Source organism: Aquarana catesbeiana, linkage group LG08, assembly GCF_042186555.1.
Source record: "Aquarana catesbeiana isolate 2022-GZ linkage group LG08, ASM4218655v1, whole genome shotgun sequence".
NCBI lineage: Eukaryota > Metazoa > Chordata > Amphibia > Anura > Ranidae > Aquarana > Aquarana catesbeiana.
The window spans coordinates 24,665,849-24,686,439 of record NC_133331.1 but is presented as its reverse complement, the minus strand read 5'-3'; the positions used below and the strand labels follow the sequence as shown (position 1 = coordinate 24,686,439).

General features: G+C 43.1%; 1 protein-coding gene across 1 annotated transcript in view; it reads left to right on the top strand.

Annotated features, from left to right (window-relative positions):
- The first annotated feature begins 18,226 nt into the window (after positions 1-18,226).
- LOC141105641 (alpha-2-macroglobulin-like) overlaps positions 18,227-20,591 on the top strand; it is a 175,249-nt gene continuing 172,884 nt past the window's right edge. Inside the window, 1 exon segment of the mRNA XM_073595612.1 lies at positions 18,227-18,382. Within this exon segment, the coding sequence (XP_073451713.1) occupies positions 18,315-18,382 (68 nt within the window). The 5' untranslated portion in view covers positions 18,227-18,314.

The following is a 20,591-nucleotide window of genomic DNA, read 5'->3' as shown; positions in this document are numbered from 1 at the left end:
GATTTTAGTAATGACAATGGTATCATTAGCAGTGGTCAGCATGGATTCATGAAGAATCGTTCTTGCCAAACCAATCTATTAACCTTCTATGAGTATGTGAGCTGCCATTTAGATAAAAGAAAGGCCCGTACACGTGGTGTATCTGGATTTTGCAAAAGCATTTGACACAGTTCCCCATAAACATTTATGCCCCGTACACACGATTGGATTTTCCGACGGAAAATGTGCGATCGGAGCGTGTTGTCAGAAAATCCAACCATGTGTGGGCTCCATCGGACTTTTTCTATCGGAATTTCCGACACACAAAGTTTGAGAGCATGCTATAAAATTTTCCGACAACAAAATCCGATCCTTAAAATTCCGATCATGTGTAGACAAATCCGACAGACAAAGAGCCCCGCATGCTCAGAATAAATTAAGAGATGAAAGCTATTGGCTATTGCCCTGTTTATAGTCCCGACGTACGTGTTTTACGTCACCACGTTCACTTTGTGTGACCGTGTGTATGCAAGACAAGTTTAAGCCAACATCCGTCGGAAAAAATCCATGGATTTTGTTGTCAGAATGCCTGATCAATGTCCGATCGTGTGTACGGGGCATTACTGTACAAAGTAAGATCAGTTAGCATGGACCATAGGGTGAGTACATGGTTTGAAAACTGGCTACAGGGGCGAGTTTAGAGGGTGGTGATAAATGAGAAATACTTGGAATGGTCTGGTATGGAAAGTGGGGTCCCCAAGGGTTCTGTCCTGGGACCAATCCTATTTAATTTATTCATAAACAACCTGGAGGATGGGGTAAACAGTTCAGTCTCTGTATTTTCAAACGATACTAAGCTAAGCAGGGCAAATACTCCTCCGCAGGATGTGGAAACCTTGCAAGAAGAACTGAACAAATTAATTGGATGGGCAACTACATGGCAAATGAGGTTTAACCACTTGCTTACTGGGCACTTAAACCCCCCTCCTGTCCAGACCAATTTTCAGCTTTTAGCGCTGTTGCACTTTGAATGACAATTGCGCGGTCATACAACACTGTACTCAAATTCAATTTTTATCCTTTTTTCCTCACAAATAGAGCCTTCTTTTGGTGGTATTTGATCACCTCTGCGGTTTTTATTTTTTGTTAAAAAAATTGAAAAAGACCAATTTTTTTTAATTTATATATTATTTATATTTTGTTATAAAATTTTGCAAACAGGTAATTTTTCTCCTTCATTGATGTAGGCTGATGAGGCGGCACCGATGGGCACTGATAGGTAGCAGTGATCTGCACTGATGGGTAGCAGTGATGGGCACTGATGGGTGGCAATAATGGGCACAGATTGCTTACACTGATGGCAGCACTGCTAGGTGGCACTGATTGGCACCACTGGTGGGCATTGATAGGTGGCACTTGTGGGCATTCATAGATGGCACTTGTGGGCATTCATAGGTGGCACTGCTGGTCACTGGCAGGTGGCAATGACAGATGGCACTGTTAGGCTCAGATGAGGCATATGTGCCTCCTTCTTCTTCGGGACCGATGTCCCTTTAACATAAGCAGGTGATCGGCTTTTTTTTCTCCTACCGCTGAAAACTAAACCGATTATCAAGCTTTTGTTTACATCATGTGATCAGCTGTCATTGGCTGACAACTGATCACATGGTAAGGGGCTGCGATCGGCCCCTTACTCAGGTCTGTGATCATCCGAGTCTCCGTGACTCTGTGATCACAGCCTCCGCACTGTGCGCCCTGCAGGGTGCGCGCGGTGCGCGTGCACAGGGGAGGACGTCCCATGACGGCCTCCAGGAAATTGAGGTCCGTGCTGTGGCCGTCATTCGGCTATGGCCCAGACCTCAAGTGGTTAATGTGGAAAAATGTAAAATAATGCATTTGGGTGGCAAAAATATGAATGCAATCTACTCATTGGGGAGAACCTCTGGGGGGGGAATCTAGGATGGAAAAGGACCCGGGGTCCTAGTAGAAGATAGGCTCAGCAGTGGCATGCAATGCAAAGCTGCTGCAAGCAAAGAAAACAGAATAATGGCATGCATTAAAAAGGGGATTAACTTGAGAGATAAAAGATAATTCTCCCCCTCTATAAGACTCTGGTCAGGTTGCACCTAGACTATGCTGTCCAGTTCTGGGCACCAGTCCTCAAAAAGGATGTGCTGGAACTGGAGAGAGTCCAGAGAAGGGCAACAAAATGAATAAAGGGTCTGGAGGACATTAGTTATGAGGAAAGTTTGGGAGCACTGAACTTGTTCTCCCTGGAGAAGAGACGCTTGAGAGGGGCTATGACTTTTGGCGGACTTGCGGCAGACTTTCTAACGAACGGACTTGCCTACATACGATCACACAAAAGTTCGACGGATTCGTACATGATGACGTACGACCGGACTAAAATAAGGAAGTTGATAGCCAGTAGCCAATCGCTGTCCTAGCGTGGGTTTCTGTCCGTCGGACTAGCATACCGATGAGCGGATTTCTGGGTCTGGCGGAGTTACGACGTAAAGATTTGAAGCAAGTTCTAAATCTAAAGTCCGTCAGATTTGCGACTGGAAAAGTCCGCTGAAAGTCCGGGGAAGCCCACACATGATCAAATTGTCCGCCGGATTTGGTCCCTCGGCGTCCGTCTGACTTTTGTAGCCGAAAAGTCCGACCGTGTGTACGCCCCATTAGGCCCCTTTCACACTGCCGTGACTTGAAAGTCGTGCGATTTTGCCGTGATTTCAGGGAATGCCTGTGTAAACTTGAGGTCTATGGACCTCAACTCGCTTCAAAGTTGGACCAAAGTAGTACAGGGACTACTTTGAAGTCAGTGTGACTTGAAGTCGCACAGATATGAATGGTACTCATTGGAAATCATGGGGTATGACTTGTCATGTGACTTTGCAGTCCCAAGTCGCAGGACAAGTCGCACAAGTGTGAAAGGGCCTTAATGTGTAGATCTTGGCAGGTTGCCAGCCCTCTAATGCAAACAAACTGAACAATTCTAAGCTGTTAGAAAGTGACTAAAACCCAACTAGAGTATTTGTTATCTCCGAAGGTCTTTGAGTGCTAGAGCAATAGGCAGCTAAAGGGGTCCGAAAATCTTGTTTTAAATCACTTTTACTTCTTGCAAACAATAAGTAAATATTTCAACGTCCATAGTCTGGTCAGGTACCAGTTAAGTATATCCTAGCTAGAATTTTATTAAAGTTCACCACCATACATTTTTTGACATCCATATTCAGGAAACTTACTTTATTCTTGAAACATTTTTGCACATTTTGCTGAGTCCGCCAAAATCTCCCCATCGGGTAATAAAATGTAGACAAGGGCACGTAGGGTGGAAGATTTTCCTGTACTTACAGGAAGCTTAAAAGTAGCCGTGCCATGTAGATCTGAGAGAGATAGAGAATACATTATGTTGTTATATATATATATATATATATATATATATATATATATATATATATATATATATACATACATACAAGCAATTTGCTATGAGAAAAAAAGCTTCAGATGAAAAAGCCATTCTCTTCCTCCTCGGGCCTGTGCCAACGGGCTCTGGGCATGTGTTGATGACATCAGTTTCAGACACTGCTGGGATAATTCAAAATTCGCTGACAGATTCATTTGATATGCAGATGACCTCCTTCTGACCTGCATTTGACCTCCTTCAAGCAGATTTTGCATTTCCAAAGACTTGTTGTGTGTGCAAAACGCATTGACACAGGCCCTAAACTATTACCGTGTTTCCCCGAAAATAAGACCAGGTCTTATAATAATTTTGGCTACAAAAAGCACACTAGGGCTTATTTTCAGGGGATGTCTTATTTATTACGCTACATACAATAATCTACATTTATTCAAATACAGTCATGTCATCATCTTCTAGAAAAAATAAATAAATCCTGATCCTTTAAAGCATGCTATACGGCACAGTGCTTGTGCTGTGTCATTTATCCCTCACTATGTTCTGAAAAACCTGGAATAAAACAATAAAATGTTTTTTTTTTTTAAAGTTCACGCGTCTTCTCTCCCCTCTCCCCCTGTCAGCTCATGAGTCAGCATTATGAAATTCTGTAATCCCAAGACCTTGGTTAAAATTCCTTGTCAAATTTCTGTATGTAATCCGTGCTGTAAAAAGATTATATAATCTGCAGTGTGTCTCCTTGTGTAACTTTATTGTGGAAAATACCATATTTACAATGCGGCTGGGCGCTCACATGACCCGTCGGAGCTCTTCTTCCCGCTCCGAGCACTGCCGAGGGAGGGGCCTGAGTTCCCCACTGACGGCAGCCCCGCTCCGAGCGCTGCAGAGAGAGGGGTCGCTGATGTAAGCCCGGAGGAGAGGAGATGATCTCTGGCGGGTCAAGTGAGCGCCCAGCGGTGCTGTAAATAAGGTATTTTACACAATAAAGTTACACAAGGAGACATATTGCACATTATATAATCTTTTTAAAAAACGGATTATTTGTTTTTACAAGGACTTTAACTAGGGCTTATTTTCAGGTAGGGCTTATATTGCAGCCATCCCCGAAAATCACGCTAAGTCTTTTTTTTTTTTAAATTGTATTTTTATTGAAGTATCAAAGAATAAGTACAAAGTTGTATCAAGGTGTACATTGCACTATCAACATAAGTGCATTATAAACAAACATAAGGAAAACAAAAACAAAAAACAAACAGGTTTAAGTGATAAAAGAGTGTTCACAGAAACAAGGCACATATATGTATTAAATCAAATCTTTATGATGTATGCGATAAACGTACTGCAGGAAAGTACCCAATATCCTGCGAGTAGTTTAGAGTATATACACAGGCAACGTAGAATTAAATTGGGTTAGGAATAGGGCATATTTGGAAGTATGGGGGTCCCGAATTCCGAAAGATCCCATGGTTCCCATATTTTATTAAATTGGGGGATGCAGTCATGAACCAAAGCCGTCAAGAACTCCATTGTCCGAATCTCAGCCACTAAATGTAGAAACCCGGACCATGGGGGAGGTGTATTAGATAACCAGAACAATGGGATAATCCTCCTGGCGGCTAGCAATATATAGGTTATCAATTTGTTTGTCTTTTTTGATACCCCGAGGAGGGAAGACCCAAAAGGAAATTCAAAGGATCCAACAGAAGAGACACCCCAGTTACCTTTTGTATAAGTAAATGCACATCATTCCAAAAAGGTTGTATCAGGGAACATTGCCAGAAGATATAGAATAGTGAGCCTATATCAGTTCCACACTGCCAACAGAGCTGTGAAACTGAAGGATCATACTTATGGATTACATCGGGAGTTCTGTACCAAAACATGAGAATCTTAATGGTTGTCTCCCTCTGAGTGACACATTTAGAAGATTTAAAGGTAGAGGACCAAATCCTATCCCACATTTGTATTGTGACAGGACGGCCCACCAACTGAGACCACTTGCGCATGTAATGGTGTATTGTTTCCGTAATTGGAGTCGGCTCATGGAGGATATAATAGATACATGAAATTAAGTGCAATTGATTGGGGCCTTGAGCACACAAGTGTTCAAAAGTAGTTGGTTTATCTAGGGTCAGGGATGGCGATTTAGAATGAAAGAAATGTCTAACCTGTAAGTAGAAGTGGAAGAGGTGTGATGGTAAATCAAATTTCTCTCTCAAAACTTCAAAGGAATGCAGCTTCCTCATTATAGGATGAACTAGGTTCCGCAGCTGGAAGAGATGTACATTTATCCATGGGAAAATCCTGCCCAGGGACATACTATCTGGAATGAGGGGATTAAGTAGTACATTTACAAGAGGAGAGCAGGGGGACATGAGAGGGTATCGTTTGAGGCAATAACGTCAAATGGTTAAAGTTAGTGCCATTGGGCCAGTGCACTGACGTTTATAAATAGGGTCTAAAACAGGGGGAGCACCCCAAACCAAAGAGCTCGGGTGAACCGGATATAGTACCCCCTTCTCAATGGCAGACCATTGGTTAGGTGCATTTAAGGAAGTCCAAGAATTGATGGCCCTTAAGTGTGTTGCATGATAATATTTAGTGATGTCCGGGGCTCCCAAGCCTCCTCTGGACCTAATGGAGAACATCACGGAGCTTGCTATGCGGTGGGCACCGCCATTCCATATGAATTTTAAAAAGGATCTTTGAAGTGATTTTAATTGTGAGGTGGGTACAGCTACTGGGAGAGTTTCGAAGTAATAAAGTAGCTTGGGTAAGATAGACATTTTTAACACGTTAATTCTACCCAATAGAGACAAGGGATATTTGGTCCAGGACGACAGGGACTTATTTATATCCAATATCAGAGGAGGAAAGTTAGTGCTAACTAACTAGGGAGGGGTAGTGAGGGGTAAGTAGAATACCCAAGTATTTAAGTGAGGTACTACACCATTTATAAGGGTATGATTCTTTGAGTTGAGATAGTAATAGCATTGGAATGTGTATAGGAAGGGCTTCAGTTTTGAATTGTTGACTTTATACCCGGAAATAGCACTAAAAGAGGTCAATAATTTATGTAATGAGGGAAGGGATATCAGCGGGTTGGTGATAGTTAACAGAATGTCATCTGCAAATAACGATAATTTATATTCCCCCTATCTCATCACCACCCCACGAATATCAGGATTTACACGGATAGACTCGGCTAGGGGTTCTAGGCACAGAATGAAAAGCAGCGGTGGTAAGGGGCAGCCCTGACGGGTTCCATTTGTCATAGAGAAGCTAGGAGACAAGAAGGATGACATTTGCACCTGCGCTGAAACATTTGAGTATAAGGCCTCCAAAGCTTTTAAAAAAGGATCATCGAAAAGATATATTTTTAAGGTGGCAAACATGTAGGGCCAACTTAGCCTGTCAAAAGCTTTCTGCGCGTCTAGGCTCAAGATCAATCCCGAACGTGAGGTTCTATCTAAAAGGTCTATTAGGTCTATCGTACGTCGGGTGTTATCTCCTGCGTGTCTACCAGGGACAAAACCCACTTGATCCCTGTGTATCAGTTTGGGAATAAATGCGGAGAGTCGGGTAGCGAGTATTTTAGTAAATATCTTGTAATCCGAATTTAGGAGGGCTATGGGTCTATAGTTATCTGGGACAGAGGGATCCTTTCCAGGTTTAGGGATAACCGAAATAAACGAGTGAGAAAACTGAGAATGTGGGGGAATTCCCTTAAGAAGGGAATCATATAAGGCTAACATATGAGGAGATAGAATGTCAAAAAAAGATTTGTAGTAGGAGTAGGGCAATCCATCTGGGCCAGGGGATTTGTGTAATGGTAGTTTTTTAATTATAGCTAGAAGTTCTTCAGCTGACACTGTTGCATTTAAACTCTCTAGGTCCGTTTTAGATAGTTTTGGTAGTTTTATATTGGAAAAAAAAGACTTGAAATTTACCTGCATAAAATCAAAATGGTTCTCCGAAGTCAGACAGTTATACAATTTGTTGTAGAAGTTACCAAAAATTTTGGACATCTCACGAGGGCAATGTGTTCTAGATCCGTCTGTATGCAAAAGGAAATCAGGCAGGGAGTTGAACGGACGAGGGCATAACTTATTAACTAACATCCTGTGGGGCTTATTTGAGAATTCGTAGAATTTCTGCTTCGTCCACAGCATGGACTTAGCTCTTTTGTCAAGTTTTGCTGATTTGATTTGTTCTCTAAGGTGAATGACTTTATGTAGTTTCTGCACCGTGGGACCACCCAAAAGCCTCCGTTCAACAGTTACTAGAGCGGACATTAAGGACTGCAATAAACTGTTTCTATCTCTCTTTAGCCGAGAGCCCTCAGCTATACACGCACCTCGGAAAACAGCCTTATGTGCCTCCCACAATGTAGAAACCTGAGATACCGATCCAGAGTTGAGTATAAAATAATCTTTCAAGCTATTTGCTAGGATAGATTGGAATACTTCAGACTGAAAAAGGTGGTCATTAAAACGCCAGTGACAGGATTTAGTGTAAGTCTGGGATAACATTAGATCTAGGGTAATGGGTGCGTGGTCCGACCATGTAATAGGGGAAATGTCTGACTCAACTACATAAGGAATAAGTGGAGCCAAGATAAAAAAATGATCAAGACGGGAGTACATTTTATGAGCTGGTGAGTAAAACGTAAATTGCTTAACAGAGGGATGTTTTATCCTCCATGAGTCAAATAATCTGTATGATCTAATACATTTACGGAATGCATTGGCTTGAGACAATATTCTTTTAGGTGGGGTAGTATTAAAGAGCGCTTGTCTGTCCCTATTGGGTGACATGACCAGATTGAAGTCCCCACCAACTACCATAAATGGTTGTGAGCGATATTGGGGAGTATCAAAAAGTTTGTTGAGGAACTCAATCTGACCCGTGTTTGGGGCATACAAATTAACCAGTGTAAAAGAGGTAGACATGTATTCACATTCTAGAATAAGAAATCTCCCATGAGGATCTACATATGACCTCCGAACCTTGACAGGACATGCTTTCCTGATCAAGATTGCCACTCCTGCCTTGCCCGTAGAATCAGAGGCAAGATAGGAAATGGGAAAAAACCTGGAGGCAAATTTTAATGATCCTCCTGCCTGAAAGTGAGTCTCCTGGATCATCACTATGTCTGCGCCCGAGGCCCTGAAATCTTTCAGGGCGATCCAGCATTTACCAATGGAGCCCAGGCCTTTTACATTATAGGACATAATTTTTAGAGCCATGGCTGTGATCTATCTAGGAAGGCTAGAGTGAAGGCAACTAGTACTATAAGTCTGGAAGTAACATGAGAATAGGAGTATACACATTGCAGTTTACAAGTAATTATAATAATAAATGTTTTTCTATCTCTAATTATTGAAAAACACACCCCAAGTTCTTTCTCCCTTAGAGTGAAATGATAATGACCGTGGGGTCTCAAACTATGGAATACATCAATAGATATGCATAGGAACTAAAAAAAAAAGAAAAACAAAAAAGAGAAGTCAAAAGAAAAAATGGAAAAAATAGTTCAAAATTCTGTGGACCTGAGAAAAAACAGTTTCTCAGGGGGCCCTGGGCATAAACCAGGGCCTGGTGGGGACGTGGGCGGACCTCCATCTGGCGATTCTGCTTGAGGAGATGGGAGAGGGACCGCTGCTCACCTTATGCATTTGGTAGCGGGAAAGACAAAAATAGGACAAAAAGATTTTGAAGAAAAACCTGTAAGTCCTTAGGAAAAAGCAAGGTTAACAAATATAACAGGTGTGTTTGACACTTAAAATTTCCAAAAACCTTTAGTAAATGTATCTCAAGGGATAAGAAATATTCTACCCCGAAAAAAAAAAAAAAACGAGGCAGATTCAAAAACTGGAAGGACCAAAACAGCAACATCGTTTCGTCTAAAAAATAAAAAAAAAATTTCGTCCAAGACTCTTAGAGGAAACGGAAATGCTAAAGGCAGGGAAAAATAGAACCAAAATTAAGAGCATTCAGAGGGATAGTCAAGGAGGTTGCTTAGAAGATCTCAGGTGTTGAGGAGTAGAAAGGTGCTACTTTGATCTCCGAACAGGAGATCAGATGCAAGTAGGTGTAGTTGGAGGCAGACGGGCCTGTGTGTTAGGAGGGATATTATCTTCTTCTGGTAAAGGGGGGAGACCCAGACTTTTTAGGAAGGCCTCAACTTCTTGTAAATCACGTAAAGAATATTGGGCTCAGTCTTTGGATACAGCTAGATGGAAAGGGAATCCCCAGTAGTATGGTATCTTGTGTTGTTGCAAGTGTGAGGTGAGGGGGCGCAAGTTTCTCCATTTAGCGAGAGTGATGGGCAAAAGATCGCTAAAGATCTGCAGCTTGGCGCCCTTGTACGTAATTTGGGATTTATTGCGGGTCGCCAGAGTTAGTGCCTCTTTACTTTCAAAGTAGTGAAACCGTACCACAACATCCCTGGGTCTAGCTCCAGCCGGAGGTTTTGGGCCCAGGGATCTATGGGCCCTGTCCAATCGCCAATCTATGTCCACAACTGAGGGAGCCAGGTTATTAAAAAGGCTCAGAAGATAAGGTCGGAGTTCAGAGTCGCACACTGTTTCCGAAATCCCTCTGAATCATAGGTTTTGTCGTCTTTCTCTGTTTTCCAAGTCTTCTTGCTGTAATTGGCGTTGAGATACGGAAAGGCGTAAGTTATGATTTTCCTCCTCGATCGCTTGTACATAATTTATCAATCTATGTCCACAACTGAGGGAGCCAGGTTATTAAAAAGGCTCAGAAGATAAGGTCGGAGTTCAGAGTCGCACACTGTTTCCGGAATCCCTCTGAATCATAGGTTTTGTCGTCTTTCTCTGTTTTCCAAGTCTTCTTGCTGTAATTGGAGTTGAGATACGGAAAGGCGTAAGTTATGATTTTCCTCCTCGATCGCTTGTACATAATTTATCATTTGGTCGAATTTGTTCTTCAGAGTATCTGTGCGATCTCCAATTTGGGTTATTTCCCCTCTCAATTCAGCAGCTAGCTTGCTCACCTCAGCCGAAACATTGGACGTAATCTGTTGAAGTAAAAGCTGCAGCTTGGAGTCCAGAATGTCAAGGGTGAGAATCACATATGAGGGTTAAAGAATGGTTGCAGGGTTTTGCGAGCTAGTCAGAGAGAAGCTTGCGACATCTTCTGAATCTAGGGAGGGATCCAGCAGGGCGAAAGGATTCGCAGAGGAATTAGAGGAGGCTAGCTGTGGTCTGGTAACATAACGCTCCATTGTTGGTTCTTCTCGTGGCACAAACAGTGGTTTGTAATTTCGTTGCTGTTGGCCAATTTTGCCCATGAGGTACACAGAGGTTTTAGTGATCAAACATGCAGGCTTACCTCCAGCGCTATATATTGCTAAAACTGCTGTATGGAGGTCTTGGTGAGCAGACAGGGGCCCAGGGTTTATTTAGGCAGCATCTCTCTCAGAGTAATGTTGTGTTCCATTTGGATCCTCAGATCCCCTTGATTACATCTCTTCCTCCCCTTCCTGACAGTCTTGGATGGGAGAAGCAGATCCTGCAGTCCCCAGCCCCCTGCGAATAACCATACAGCTGGAGGGGCAGAGGGGATGATTTCTGGGTATATATGAGAGTCCCAAGATGGCTGCCGGCCTCCAGGAGCAGGCCGAAGCCTCGGTCTGTCCTAGGAAAAGGCCGTCGAGGCAGCAAACACTGCCGCTCACAATCACTGGGGCACCCACGGGGATAGAGAAAGGGAGGATCGGGTGGTCTGACGCCCCCCAGGGACCCGACGGCGGGCGATCCTACTTACTGTGACCCGGAGTGATTGTAATCCAGTCCGCAGCCTGCGTCAGGCCGCAAGGCCGCAGGATACCGAGGCCGGGTGCCGGATGGTTCTCTGCGGCCTCCCCGGTTCCGCAGGCCAATCGGTGCAGTCTCCAGGGTCAAAGCGGGCCCCGTCCAGTCGCTCGCCGATCCGCGAGCCCGAGGGATCAGGAAAGAAGCGCCGCCGGTCCGCTTGTAGGCCCCAAGATGGCGGCGGAAGGTTCCGGTGTCAGGGAGAGATCTCAGCCGTGAGCGGGATCAGACCAGTCAAAATCATAAATAACAGTCCAGGGCAGTTCAGCAGGGGTCTGGGATCAATAATATATAACTTATGGCTGCGGGAACACGGTATAAGGCAACGGATGGCCTTAGATTAGAGTGGGCTAAGAGGAGCTCAGCTCACATGCGTCCTTCCAGCAGCAGGTCCGGACATGCCCCGCCAATCACACTAGGTCTTACTTTCGGGGTAGGGCTTATTTTCGGGGAAACAGGGTACGTAGTTTGCAACAGTTTATGATCGGTGCCAACATGGTTATTCCTGTCAATATCTTCAATGCTTTCTTTGTCACTAAGCTTGAAAATGTAAAGTTCAAGCTCTTCATGGCTGACTTAGAAAGTATCTCAGACAAGTTTCAGAGGTTGCATTTTTACAGGATCATTCTCACACTCTTTTTGTGGGAATGTGAGAAAGTATCACAGATATGGAAACAATTGGAAAAATTTGCATGCAAAATTTCAGACAATAATATACCATATTTATCGGCGTATAACACGCACCCCAAGTTTAGGAGAGATTTATAAGGAAAAAAATGTTTTAAGGAAAAAAACTTACATTTAAATGCCCATCAATGCAGCCTTGCACAGCGTCCATCTACATGCTTGTCCAGTGTCATTTGCAGCTTTGCAGTCAGCAGCCTTGGTGTCATTTGCAGCCTTGCAGTCAGCAGCCTTGGTGTCATTTGCAGCCTTGCAGTCATTTGCAGCCTTGCAGTCAGCCGCCTTGGTGTCATTTGCAGCCTTATCAGTGTCCATTTGCAGCCTTGCAGCTTTGCCAGTGCCCATCTGAAGCTGTTCTGTGTCCTTTTGCAGCCTTACCCAGGCTGCAGTTAAACTGCAGTGACATGTCAGTGTCACTGCAGTTTGAAAATGGCGCCGAAATACACAGAGCCGGTCCTCGGCTCTTCTCGGCGGCTCTCGTTCACTTTCGGCCACTTTCGGCTCCACTCGTAGTCCCGCCCGGGATGGGCGTGACTGTGAGCGGAGCTAGCCGAACCTAGCCGAGCACACTCGGCTAGGTTCGGGCGGCGCTCAAAAGAGTGAAGCCGAAAGTGGCCGAGAAGAGCCGAGGACCGGCTCTGTGTATTTCGGCGCCGGCGGCGCCATTTTCAAATCGCGGTCGGCGATTTGAAGCTCAGTCAGCGGGGGAGCGCAGGGGATCAGCGTATAACACGCACCCGCGATTTTCCCCTGATTTTGAGGGGAAAAAAGTGCGTGTTATACGCCGATAAATACGGTACATCTCACTCTCTCCAAATGTCTATTATTGACCCCTATCATAGAACTATCTATCCATCACATGAGATTAGTTCACACAATTTGTGTTTCTATACACTGGCTTATTGCATACCACTGGAAATCTCCATCAGTACGTCTAACCCAACTGAAAACAAGAATAAACAACATTAACCTCATGGAAAAAGTATTTCATACTTTATACAACACAAAACATTTATTTGACAAGAAATGGGACCCATGGTTCACACATTCAGAACACTTTTTAAACCCCACATAAACAATATATTTAATTAGAGGTCACTAAGGAATAAAAGCTGTCTATATATTTCAATGACACTCTGATTGTATGTTGGTCAATCCTAGCAATGTACTTATATCATTCACTGTGTATATTATCTTCATTTTCTTTACTAGTAAAACCTAACAAGAGGGTTAAGGCAGTGCTGGAAAATAATGGTGGTCACACAAAATATTGAGACTTTGGGCACAATTTGGATATTTTCACTTAGGGGTGTACTCACTTTTGTTGCCAGCGGTTTCGAAATTAATGGCTGTGTGTTGAGTTATTTTGAGGGGACAGAAAATTTACACTGTTATAAAAGCTGTACACTCACTACTTTACATTATAGCATACTGTCATTTCTTCAGTGTTGTCACATGAAAAGGTATAATAAGATATTTACAAAAATATGAGGGATGTACTCACTTTTGTGAGATACTGTATGTTGCCGTAGCCACCTGGAGCTGTGTGTAGGCAGCCTATGTTACGCTATGGGGATGCAGCAGCTGTAAAAACACAGCCTATGCAGGTCCTAATTTGCCAGGCATGCGGATGTAAGGCCATGAACACAGTGTACATTTAGGGCCATTCACAAACACCAGTACACCTGTCAAATTAGGACCTGCGGCTGTGTTTGTACAGCCGCTGCAACCGCTTAGAACAGGGTTTCTCAACTAGGGTTGCTCCAGAGGTTACTAGGGATTTCTTGAGCAATGAGCAAGTTCTTCCTCTCAGATAGGTGCCATTGATCTGTAAGGGGGTCATTCCTCTTACCACAAATGTGGTACCACAAATGTAAGGAGCATTCTTCCAACTGACAATCACACTAATGTATCATGAGTTGTAGATATTATAATTTTTAGTAGGGGTTCCCAGAGTCCCAGAAGTTATATCAAGGGTTCCTCTGCATTGAAAAGCTTGAGAAAGGCTGCCTTATGCCCCGTACACACGGTCGGACTTTGTTCGGACATTCCGACAACAAAATCCTAGGATTTTTTCCGACGGATGTTGGCTCAAACTTGTCTTGCATACACACGGTCACACAAAGTTGTCGGAAAATCCGATCGTTCTAAACGCGGTGACGTAAAACACGTACGTCGGGACTATAAACGGGGCAGTCGCCAATAGCTTTCATCTCTTTATTTATTCTGAGCATGCGTGGCACTTTGTCCGTCGGATTTGTGTACACACGATTGGAATTTCCGACAACGGATTTTGTTGTCGGAAAATTTTATATCCTGCTCTCAAACTTTGTGTGTCGGAAAATCCGATGGAAAATGTGTGATGGAGCCTACACACGGTCGGAATTTCCGACAACATGGTCCTATCACACATTTTCCGTCGGAAAATCCGACCGTGTGTACGGGGCATTAGAGTAATATATGGTTCCAGCCATATGAACAATCCATTACTTCACACATTTTTAGGGCTCATTCACATGTGAGGTTGGGGGCGGTAAATCCCCATGATTGAGCTGCAATTTTACTGCCCTCCAACCATCACCCCTTTAGCAACAGAGGCAGTAGTTAGGGTGTACACATGCCACATGCTGCTGTGGTGCTATTCTTCACAACTGTAGTGGTACCCCCGTAAGGGCTGCTGGTAATTGTAGTCCGTCTGTCACCCTGCCCAGTCACACGCACAGTTCTCATTCACCCTCAGGCAGAAAACCAGTCTTTTTATTTTTTATTAAAGGGCATTAAACTTGGATAGGGTAAGGGAGTATGGGATACCCACTTGATTGAAGAAAGTATACGGGACACAACTATATACACTTTCTGTGTATGTACTTCTCTACAGTTCAGCTCCAGCACATCACTTGCTTGTTCTTCCAGGACCAGCTAGCACTATATTTTAGGCCTAGCACTGGCTTAGCCAGGCCTTAGCAAATGCCTCTTGCAGGCAGGGACTTCGGGCCCCTCTAGTGTAGAAGAAAAATAGTGGTAGTCCTAGTGCGAGCTATCCACGTGGCTACTGCTCCCAGCACTACCTCTTCAGGCCCTGCCAGCCCTCCTGGCTGCAGCTGCCTCTCTCCACTGCCCGTGCCACCACAGTCCACTCCACTGGCTCTGCACCCATCTCAGACTGTGCAATGTCCCAGTCCTTCCCGACTGTGTGTCATTCACCCGCCCTCTTGGCTGCGACCTGTTGTTCCTCCCTGGAGACTTGCCTGACAGGGCTCTCCTGTTGTCCTCTCCTTGCTGATGTGCCTCCTGTCAAGGATCACCCCCACCCCCAAGACTGGGGAGCTCCCTCAAAGGCCCCAGACAGCCTAGCACTCCATCTCCAGCTTCCACCCAAACATGTCCCCCCCAGCTGGGCTGACCCTGGGTATTTAAGGAGGCCTGCCCCCTGCTAATCCAAGTTGGGGATTGGTCAGGACTCCTCAGAATACTCCAGGCAGCTCCACCTTTTCTGTCCTCCTTCCTTTCCAGAAGATGCTAGAATATTCTGGAAAGAAGTGGGAGGTCTTGGTGATGCTGCCTGTGAGTCACCAGCTTTGCCTCATTCACTTAACCCTAACCCAGAAGAAAAACAAAGTCCAGGTATTAATAGATAGAAAGGATATGTCGCTCACCAAACCTCCGAACCTCATCTGAGTTGGACCACCAGGATTGGATTCAGGTGCAGGCTATGCACAAGTCTATGGAGATGAAGAAATCCTGGACTGCTGCACTCCGAAAAAATTATTATATTTTATTATTTTATTATAAATCATTAAAATCCAATATAAGCCACATCACAAGGACAGTACAGAGCACAGTAGCTAACGCATTTCACATCAATGGATGATAACTCTTAGCTATGAGTAAGCATCCATTGATGTGAAAAGCATTAGCTACTATGCTCTGTACTGTCCTTGTGATGTGGCTTATATTGGATTTTAACGATTTATAATAAGATGCCTTTTTTCAGAGTACGGCAGTACAGGATTTCTTCATCTCCAGAAAAAAAACACACAGGCTTGGCTGTCAGCCAAGCCTGGCAATTTACCTATCCTGTACAAAATGCCTATAAATGCCTATTTTTATAGTTTAACCGCTTGCCGACCAGCCGCCACAGTTTTACTGCGGCAGAATAGCACGGCTGGGCGAAATGACGTTACCTTACGTTGCTTCGCCTTTTGGCCACTAGGGGCACGCGCGCCCGGAGCCAATGCGACCGCCGGGCTCCCGCAAACGCTTGTGACAGAGCGAGAACCAGGATCTGTGTGTGTAAACACACAGATCCCAGTTCTTTCAGGGGAGAGGAGGCAGATTGTGTGTTCATACTATGTATGAACACCGATCTCTCTCTCCTCCTAGACAGTCCCATCCCCCCTACAGTTAGAAGCACACATAGGGAACACAGTTAACCTCTTGATCGCCCCCTAGTGTTAACCCCTTCCCTGCCAGTGACATTTACACAGTAATCAGTGCATTTTATAGCACTGATCGCTGTATAATTGTCAATGGTTTCAAAAATGTGTCAAAGTGTCTGATGTGTCTGCAATAATGTCGCAGTCCTGAAAAATCACAGATCGCCGCCATTACTAGTAAAAAAAAATTAAAAAAAATTAAAATGCTATAAATCTATCCCCTATTTTGTAGACGCTATAACTTTTGCGCAAACCAATCAATATAAGCTTATTGGGATTTTTTTTTTACCAAAAATATGTAGAAGAATACATATCGGCTAAACTGAGGAAATTTTTTTTTTTTGATAAAAAATGTGGGATATTTATTATAGCAAAAAGTAAAAGATATTGGGGGTTATTTACTAAAGGCAAATCCACGTTGCACTACAAGTGCAAACTACAAGTGCAAAGTGCACTTGAAATTTCACTGGAAATGCACTGGGAAGTGCAGTCGCTGTAGATCAGAGGGGGACCTGCAAGGAAAATAAAAAAAACAGCATTTTAGCTTGCACATGATTGGATAATAAAATCAGCAGAGCTTCCCCTCATTTCAGATCTACCCCTTAAGGCCTGTACACACGGTCGGACATTGATTGGACATTCCGACAACAAAATCCATCTGATTTTCTCCGACGGATTTTGGGCCAAACTTGTCTTGCATACACACAGTTGCACAAAGTTGTCAGAAAATCCGATCGTTCTGAACGCAGTGACTAGAAACACGCATGTTGGGACTATAAACGGGGCAGTAGCCAATAGCTTTCGTCTCTTAATTTATTCTGAGCATGCGTGGCACTTTGTGTGTCAGATTTGTGTTCACACGATCGGAATTTAAACCAACGGATTTTGTTGTCAGAAAATTTTATATCCTGCTCTCAAACTCTCAAACTTTGTTTGTGGTAAATTCCGATGGAAAAAGTCCGATGGAGCCCACTCATGATCGAAATTTCTGACAACACAATCCGAGCGCACTTTTTCTATCGGAAAATCAGACCATGTGTACAGGGCATAAGATTTACAGCGACTGCACTTCCAAGTGCACTTTCAGTGCAATTTTAAGTGCACTTTGCACTTGTAGTTTGCACTTGTAGTACAAAGTGGATTTGCCTTTCGAAAATAACCCCTCATTGTGTTTTTTTCAATTGTCGCTCTCCTTTTGTTTATAGTGCAAAAAAAATAAAAACGCAGAGGCGATCAAATACCACCAAAAGAAAGCTCTATTTGTGGGGAAAAAAAGGACGTCAATTTTGTTCGGGTGCAACGTTGCATGACCGTGCAATTGTCAGTTAAAGCGACGTAGTGCCGAATCGCAAAAAAAATGGCCTGGTCAATGAGCAGCCATATCTTCCGGGGCTGAAGCGGTTAAACCCTAAATATGCCCCCCAAAATTGATAAAAAATGATATTGTTCTTAATAATTTAGCATTAAAACGCATAAAAAATTATAAATCGCCACGAGAAAAGCCATAAAAAATTGTGGAGGATATTTGCGGTTTCTGTGAAATTGCGGGGTTTCCACCAACAATTATTAGTCAGATTCTAAGGAAAAATCCGTGAACCACTGAGGCCGTGAACTCTGAATCACAACTTTGCGGGTCGACTGAGTTTTATACTAAAATCTGAAACACTTGATCATCCCTGTAAGCTTACAGAGGTCTTCAGAACTGTGGGTAGATGTTTGCCTGTTACAAACACAATATCTAAAGTCATTATTTGCAGATCCTCTCCATCTTGTTACTCATCTGCTGACCAGTTACAGCCTAAGGCATGTTTGTTGTTTTGAGGTCAGCAGCCTTGCTGTGAAGCCCATGTCCTGCCGCGTAGGAGGGGGGTGTGTGGAGCCATCAAAAAATACAAAAGCAGCCGCAAAGTTTTCAGGCAGTCTAACGAAGTCCTGCAGCCCTGCACAATGGTGTCCTGGGTGTTGTGTGCGGGTCTAGTCCTTCTTCACATCTCCTGCTCTGTGGAAGCCAAACTGTAAGTAACTTCATTTTGCTTTAGTAAATGTGTGATTGCTGAATTGAACATTCCTTGGTGATGTTTAATAGGTTATCAGTTGTTGAGCTCTTAAAGCTGTTACACATTTTTAAATAAACGATATTACAAAAGGTATTGGGATGCCTGCCTTTACACGCGCATGAACTTTAATGACATCCCAGTCTTAGTCCGTAGGCTTCAATATTGAGTTGGCCCACCCTTTGCAACTATAACAGCTTCAACTCTTCTGGGAAGGCTGTCCACAAGGTTTAGGAGTGTGTCTATGGGAATGTTTGACCATTTTTGATGCATTTGTGAGGTCAGGCACTGATGTTGGACGAGAAGACCTGGCTCGCAGTCTCCACTCTAGTTTATCCCAAAGGTGTTCTATCGGGTTGAGGTCAGGACTCTGTGAAGGCCAGTCAAGTTCCTCCACCCCAAACTTGCTCATCCATGTCTTTATGGACCTTGCTTTGTGCACTGGTGCGAAGTCATGTTGGTACAGGAAGGGACCATCCCCAGGGTTGGGAGGATGAAATTGTCCAAAATGTCTTGGTATGCTTAATTGGAAAATATGCGCTGCGCTTGAGTAACTCTAAAAAAAATATAAATAAAATAAACAAAATCCAACTATGTGCGTGTAAAACATTAAAAATGCAAAATTATATTAAATCACATGCCATGGGGGTGCCCTGTGCCATGTCCCTGCCTGTAAAGTGACACATCTGTATGATATATACATCCTACTACAGCAAATCTTTCATTTAGCCCCCTGTTCACGCGGAACGCAACTTTGAAATCATGCTACTTCACTTGAAGGTCAAGTCAGTGCGATTTCAAGTGTGACTTGCCTGACATCTGTGCGACTTCATGCACAGATGTGGATGCAACTCGCACCTGAAATTGCAAAAAAAATTGTGCAGGAACCTTTCTTTTTAAATTGGCGTGGAACCGCAAAGTTAGGGTCGCACCAATTTGAACAGTTCAATCGCCGACAATAGGGAGCGACCTTGTCATGCGATTTGGAACTGTCAAATCGCATGACAAGTCAGTGCGGTAGGAATGGGGGCTTTCAAAGAAAAAAAGTGTATTTAAATTGCTGGCAAAATGACAGTATCTGGCAGCTCTGGGGGGACCTCATTCATCTATACCAGACCTTTACCCTAGATGAGAGTAGACATCTGCAATTTGTTTCGGTACAAATTTGTTTTTTAACTAATTTCGACAAATCCGTTAATTCGGAAATATCAGAATTAACGAAAACCCATTTAACAAATTTTTCCGAGTATTCGTAAATTCCTAAATTCGTAAATTCGAAATTTGAAAATCCGAAAATTCTAAAATCTGAAATAATAATTGACTAATAATAACTTAACTATTACTAACTATTAAATTATAGGTATTGGAATCTCTTTTCAAATTTGGCTGTTAGTGAATGTAACAAATACGAATTTATCCAAAGTTACGAATTATCTGAAATAACGAATGCCGCATCTAAAAGAATGGAAAAAAATAATATATAACAATAATAATAATCTATTTTTTTAATTATTATTAATATTATTTATTATTAATAAGTTCTGTTACATTTGTTTAGATGCGGCATTCGTTATTTCAGATAATTCGTAACTTTGGATAAATTCGTATTTGTTACGTTCACTAACAGCCAAATTTGAAAAGAGATTCCAATACCTATAATTTAATAGTTAGTTATTATTTTCATTAGTTAGTTATTCTTTCAAATTTTTTCAGATTTTCTTTCTTATTTTCGGATTGTTGAATTTTCGAATTTACGAATTTTCAAATTTTCAAATTTTCAAATTTACGAAATGCGATCATAACGAATGAAATAAAAAAAAATGGATAAAACAAAAACAAACAAATTTTTCGGCAGTGCACATGTCTAGATGAGAGCCTGTTATAAATGTTAAGAGGGGACACCACCAAAAAAAAAAAAAAGCTCAGTGGGGGTTCCCCCATAATTAATATCAGGCCCTTTACATGCTCAGTTTTTGACAAGTCATTTAATTAAAACAACCCTCAAAACCCCATGATGTACATCCATCATTAACCACTTGTCGACCAGCCACCGCAGTTTCACTGCGGCAGATTGGCACGGCTGAGCGAAACAACTTTATGTAATGTCGCTTCGCCCTGTGGCCCCCGGAGCCGATGCGAGTGCCCGACAGTTTACGGTTCTCTGAGGGGA